Source organism: Photinus pyralis, unplaced genomic scaffold (assembly GCF_008802855.1).
Source record: "Photinus pyralis isolate 1611_PpyrPB1 unplaced genomic scaffold, Ppyr1.3 Ppyr1.4_LG1, whole genome shotgun sequence".
NCBI lineage: Eukaryota > Metazoa > Arthropoda > Insecta > Coleoptera > Lampyridae > Photinus > Photinus pyralis.
In genome coordinates this window covers 33,778,641-33,785,349 of record NW_022170249.1, presented here as the reverse complement: position 1 = coordinate 33,785,349, position 6,709 = coordinate 33,778,641, and the positions used below count along the sequence as shown (strand labels likewise).

The following is a 6,709-nucleotide window of genomic DNA, read 5'->3' as shown; positions in this document are numbered from 1 at the left end:
GGAAATTTGACCTTCAGTCCATATTTCTGTATCCTCGTCTGTATCATAGTTATGATACCCAAAAAATGGTCTCGAGGGAAATTTGTTTGTACTAAACACCGACATACTAATGGTGATAGGTGGATCAACTGAAGCAACATTTAAACACAACGTGCAATGTAAGGTTTTCATAAATTATTATTATCTTACCTTAACTTTATACATAAATTTCTTCAGGTTTTCTTTAAAGTATCCACAGAAAACTTCCAAAACGTTTTGTGGGGCATTGTCTGTATTTTCAATAAGGTTGTTTTTTTTACCGAATTGTATGATTTTAGATGCCTTGGCATTTAGTCTACTTCCTATACAATTCAATTCAACGGTAGTAAGTTTTTGAAAATGCCAATAGAAACAATGAAGTGATTTTTGAAGAATTGGCCATTCGTTTAGCACTTCTTCTATGGAAGGCGTGTCTTCGGTTTTGTTTATTAATTTTCGGATGTCTGGGTATGTAACTGTCAAATATTCGTGAAATCTTTCATTTGTCTCTTCTATCGAGTTGTTGTTTAATGCATTTTTGATATTTTCTTTTTCGTCATGGTGAACCAATTCGGGATCCCAATTGATACTCCCACTTGTTAGATTAGACATTTTCTTTGCCAATTTAGGGGGGATTGGGGAAGAAGATTTGCTGCCCCTCTTATGAGGGCGATTAAGGTAATTATTCCTTTCTATTAATTTCGCAGTAAGGGTATGAGACCCATCCCCAATAATTTTATTATCATCGTCAATGTCTTGAAATATTGGACATTTTTCAATAATTTTATGCGCTATTAATTTAAATGCTTTCGTTGGTATTTTTAATTTAAACTGTCGCATTTCATTAACTATAATGTGGACCATGTCAGTTTGAATCCTCCACCTCGTTTGCAACAAATCCTTTAATTTTTCTGGATTTTTTAAAATGTCTTGCGAAATTGCTTTTGATGCTTGGACCATCATATCGTTGGGAATTTTCTTCCATGGAATTTCAAATGTTTTCCATAAAATTTCGTAATTGACTTCGTATTCAGCAACATTCTCCGATGGTCCAGGCACAACAGTGAAATCTGATACCGGTTCTGGGAGGTTTGCCGGGAAAACAATGGGAGTATTTGCAAGTTCCGCGCAGGTGTCATCGGTAAGTGCAGTAACAGTTTATGCCAATGAGCAGGAGCTTACGTCCGAAGACACACTTACTGGAAGCCATAGTTGATCTCTTGTTAGTAGCATTAATGTTTCTTTAGAGTAGTACTTTAACGTGGCATCTTCATCTACCACGCTTCCATCACTTTCCAACACCAAAACAGATCCATCTACGTTGATTTTGGCAGAAGCTAAATAAAAAGCATTAAAATGTGGTAGCACGTTTGCGGCTGGTCAAAAATATCTCGAAAAGGACTACTGCTATCATTGAAATCATTTAAAATGTTACTCTTTCTTCTAATCAAATAAGATCATAAATTTATTTGTGTGTTTTTTTAAATGAAGATACTAAAATACGTGAATAGAAATGGAAGCCTATTTCTGAATGTGATTAGGTTCTTACCTTTTAATATAAGCTGAGTCCAAATATTCTCCTCTGAATCAATGGGAACCGTGCATTTCAGTTGACGCGTCTGATCCCATACTTTAAACACGTACATGATTACGACTGCAAGCAAAGAAAGAGCAGTACCTGAACAAATCATTGTCGTATTAACATAAACAATAAAAAACATTATCCCTGCTTAATGCACACGTTTATCCTACCGAATGTCGCAGAGTGATGGGGTACCATAATGCTTATTGCGAGTTACAGTTGATACCCAAATAAATTTACATAAAAGTCATATACGGGATAATGTAAAAACGAACTGAAATAAGTGGTTGAAAATTTCCTGGAATTTAGCTACCGGTCTGTTAGAACACTACAATACGCGTAAGTATTTGAAATCACCATAAATGCAAGAGCAATAATATTATGCGAAATAAGTGAATATGCGATATTTACAATTAAAAGGTTTCATAGGGGGCCGATTTGAAGCTGTAATAATAACACTCATCTGGTGCCTTGTATTCTAGTAATCAGGGCTGGGCAAAATACATTTGATTTGTATTTCAAAATACAAAATACAAAATACTTGAAAATTGTATTTCAAATACAAAATATTAAATAATATTTTATTCTTTGTCTAAAATACAAAATACAAAATACAGTATTTTAAATACATTTGATTGCAAATACAAAATGCTTACATTTGATTACACTTACACCTAACTTATGACTACTTATTCCGTGTATTATTGATTACCTTTCATAAATACTAATTGCATAAAGGTATTGTCACTAAGTGAACCTCGTGTAGGTGACGTAATATAACCTGCAAAGCAATTTATAAATTATAGTACATTGAATTGTAAATTACCTGCAAAGGAAAACAATCTCTCTACTGCAGCAGACGAACAGAGACTTGTGTTGTATCTTAAAAATAACTTTTTTATTGTTGGAAACTTGTGCAACGTTTCTAATAATGTACCATTATCATTAAAGTATGTTATTAATTCTAATTCCTGCACGTTATAATTTTTATTAGCAATCGTGTCGGTATTAAAAATTAAAAAACCATCATCTGTGGCATTATCGTCACTGTTATCAAGTGCGTTTTCTTTTCTTTGATTTTTTTCACCTTTAGACGCAATTTCGTTGCTTGCAGATTGCATAGCACTTGTGCATAATTTATATATGGAATTTCTTTGATTTTCAGAACAGTAGGATGGTAACCATCTCATTTTAAAAGTTGGATGAAAGCACGATGCTAATATAGCTTCATTACTTTCTACTGAAAGGTGAAAAAAATGTTTAAATCGCCGATACAAGCTATTTTCCATAGTTTTTAACAGTGGAGCGGCGTGCCGAAGAGATTTTTCTTGAAGAACGTGTAACCTTTGCCTCAATGAAAATAAAGTAGGTAAAAGTTGCCCATAAAAACACGTTTTCTCGTTTTGCAAGTAATCAATGGCTCCCGCTATAGGTTTCATTAGAGTACAATAATCCTCTAAATATTCAAGTTGAACTTCTTTAAATGGTCCTAATCCAAGATTGATGTTTACACTAGCCAAATGTTCTTTATATTTTAAAAGTTGTAAAATTGAATCATACAAGGAATTCCAACGAGTAGGGCAAGGATACGTTAAACTGCAGCTTAACACATTCACAATGACCTCAGAAGTTTTAGGACGCATTCCATATCGCTGTACATTTTGCTAATGCTGGATAGTGTATACGAGATACAGCAGAATTTTTTATTGCATTCATAAAGTCTGTAGTTGCCAATAGGTTTAAAGTGTGACTAGCGCATCTTAAATGATTAGGCAACGTAATGACATCTTTGTCTGGTATTGTAAAAGACGCTGACAATTCTTCTGAAGCACCTTGTGTATCATGGTCTTCAGATTCTACAGTTACTATTTATTAGATGTAATAAATTTTATTAATACATACCTTCATCGGCTTCATCATCTGTAGATTCGCCGATGTTCAATTTTATTCCATGTTCAGCAAAAGCTTTTACAAAATTTGACCCATTATCAGTAATTGTTGAAATGAGTTGATCGTGCCGTAATCCAAAGTCAGATGTTATATCGTACAACATCTCTGCAACTTTATCGTACGTGTGCGAACCTTTGAATCTACGACAAGCCAAAACGCAACTGTGTCGAACTAAATCGTCTTGACTAATCTAAAAAAAAACAATGTCTAATTAGTGTAGCTCATATAGGATGTTTTAATCTGTATACCCAATGTGCGGTAACTCCCATAAAGCTTTTGTGCTTTGTAGACCAAATATCGGCTGTGGTAGAAACATGATTAATGTTTTGCAAAATAGTCTTCAATTTCTGCATTGTTTCTGCATAACTTTTGTCAATATTACGTCCTAGAGTACGTCTCGACATAGTTTTTAATTCTGGATTGAGATCTTAAAATTATATTGTTTCATTCACCTCTCTGATTTCTAAGTATAAGTATAACTCACCTGTGATAATTTTAATAAAATAAGGATCATCAACTGTAGATAACGGCTTCATGCTACATGTTACATATTGCATTATATTTTTATCCAATTGTTTCTGTTTGCTCAACTTTTGTAAAATTGGATCAAACAATTTCATCTGCTTCATTGCGGTACCGCTAGAACTAGAAGCAACAGACGCTTTTCTTTTGTTTTTGTTTCTACTTTCCGCAAGAAATTGTTCAAACTCAGGTAATGCCGATTCGTGAATACGCTAAAATTGATGATTACTTTAGTATTTTCATGTCAAGAATAGTGGTTTTAAATTTTTAATATAATTTGAATAAGTTAAATATGTATAGTATATAGCCTATTATTGCCTATAAGGTACCTACGTGATATGTGACGTATCGTAAGTATATAGTATACATATAACGTAAGTTAACGCAAAGTATTAAAGTTATTTAATTCTTTATTACTTACTTTTATGTGGAGTTTAAAATTAGTAGTTGCTTTCATAGATCCGCTTATGATGTTTTCTTTGGTGGTGCACAGTAAACATTTGGCCCGAACCTTACCACTAGATTCAGTCGAAATTATTTTAAAAAACTTTCCATTTAAAATACACGGAATTGTGTCTTCATCTTTAATCATAAAATTGGCACTTGTGCTTGGTTCTTGTTCACACATGGCTTACTTTGGTAATTGCTAATTGACAACTATCAAAACTTTAATACTAAACTATTTATGAAATTTATTAACAAACAGTATCTAGTGCAAACCAAAGCAACGGAGCAGCTATATTATACTAAGCTAACTAAGCTTTTTACGCAGTCTTGAGTCTATGGAAAAATAACTATTCATAACATAACAGCCTGCTTAGTAGGGAAATAAAGTTACAATTTGACACGAACAAAAATTTATAATGCGATGACTGTTCTTCAAAGGACGCTATTGTTTAAGCCAAACGCTAAAAGTACAAAGCGCCTTTCTCGGAAACGAAACTTAATACATAGATTAAGATTTCCTAAAACGCTGCATCTTTCTGCGAAAAAATGGTCATTTCGTTTCCTGTATAAACATTTGTCACAATATTAAGTTAAAAAGGTACACCACCTGTACTCCTGTACAATAGAATTACGTGCTTCTATTCTAAGAAACCATTATTTTGTGTATTTTATAGATAGGTAAACCAGTGGAGCGTTAAAACTTGAAACGTAACGAGTTCTGGTACTTTTTACAGATCAAAACGTTATTTATTGTAATCGTAATCCGAGTCGTAATCCGTTACAGTTACTACAATTTACCAATATTAAGTATTATTTTGCTGATTTAAAGTGCTTAAAATGCTTGCCAAACACTTGGTAAAATGATGATAAAAAAGAATGAATGGCTGATTTGGCGCCACGGCACGCGTCGAGTCTGTAATACAATACCATTGATTTGCATTTTATCTGCTACGTTTTTAATGTTTTAGTTTTTACTTAAAAAATATTTGTACAATGCTGTTGGAATTAGTGCGTTTTTGGTTTGGCTAATTAGGTACGTTTAATCATCAATTAATCGAACTTTATTTGAGATTTGTGAGAACTGTAAGAAGTGACTTTTATTATACATATCAATCACATATGTACGTACTATACTACGTAGTTTAGTTAGTTCTTCATCCTTACATTTTGGCACTTCTTTATTAACGATACTAATTACCTACACTTACACAACAAAAGTAGAAAGATCCGTTTTTACTACAATACGACAGTTACCTGTTTATGTTTACATTCTCGAAAGTAAGTAAAGGTTGATATATGTTTTAGGTATTTGAAATACAAAATACAATGATAATTGTATTTAAGATACAAAATACAAAATACATTGACAAACTAAGATTAAATACAAAATACAAAATGTATTTCAAATACTGTATTTTAAATACAAGTATTTCGATACTGCCCAGCCCTGCTAGTAATGTATCGTGACAAATTATTTCATCAAAAGGTACCAATGCAAATTCAACGTTTTTGCCTCTGACGTGTAGACCAAGTTCTTCATTATGCATAATATCAAAAGACTGCCCATAAAAATAGATCGTATTTTTCGATGTTTTTGATAAAATGTGAGAAATGTGAAACGCTACAAAATTTCCCATTTCGTTTCTTTTCCAACATACTTGCATTCCTTTTTTGTATAGTATTCCGTGAAACATTACATCTTTGCTGATGTAAATGGCTTCCTCGTCAATTCCAATCCGACACGCAATTGCCTGGTAACTGGTTCATCTCATCAGGATAGTCAATAGGACTATAGTAGATTGCTTCATCGTTAAAAATAATGTTATTGTTATAGACGATATCCTGGGATAAATCTAAAGATTGAGAAAGTTGATGTTTCGTTGAAAGAGATAATAATATATTCTTGAAACATGATGTGTGCTTAACAACGTTTTTGAAATATTGGTGTTTATTTTCAAATCGAAGTGTCCAAAGGTGACGCAATGGTCCAAACATTTTTATTAAAAAGGGATAATGTGTCAAATAATGATGTTTGGGTTTCATAGTTTCATTGGGAAAAAACGACCCCCTCAATACAATATATTCCTTTATATAGTTATGTAAAAGAGCTATCTGGTCTGTGCTAATTCTGAAACCTAAAAGAATTAACAGTATCTTATGTAAACGAAGCATAATCTTCCATAATTCTGT

General features: G+C 32.7%; 1 protein-coding gene across 2 annotated transcripts; it reads right to left on the bottom strand.

The window, feature by feature from the left end:
- Positions 1 to 2,749: 2,749 nt before the first annotated feature.
- On the bottom strand, positions 2,750 to 5,948 carry LOC116159978. 2 transcript variants are annotated; one of them, XR_004143107.1, is made up of 6 exons: positions 4,494 to 5,948; positions 4,035 to 4,284; positions 3,799 to 3,977; positions 3,503 to 3,740; positions 3,161 to 3,456; positions 2,750 to 3,112 (listed from the first exon to the last, which is right to left on the bottom strand). XR_004143107.1 is itself a non-coding variant. In XM_031473088.1 (5 exons), the coding sequence occupies exons 1-5, from the start codon at positions 4,698 to 4,700 to the stop codon at positions 3,233 to 3,235; spliced, it is 1,098 nt and encodes a 365-aa protein (XP_031328948.1). In that variant the 5' UTR covers positions 4,701 to 5,948; the 3' UTR covers positions 2,750 to 3,232. The 2 variants fall into 2 exon arrangements, 1 of the variants encoding a protein (XP_031328948.1); XM_031473088.1 differs by having other exon boundaries at positions 2,750 to 3,456.
- Between the last annotated feature and the right edge of the window lie 761 nt (positions 5,949 to 6,709).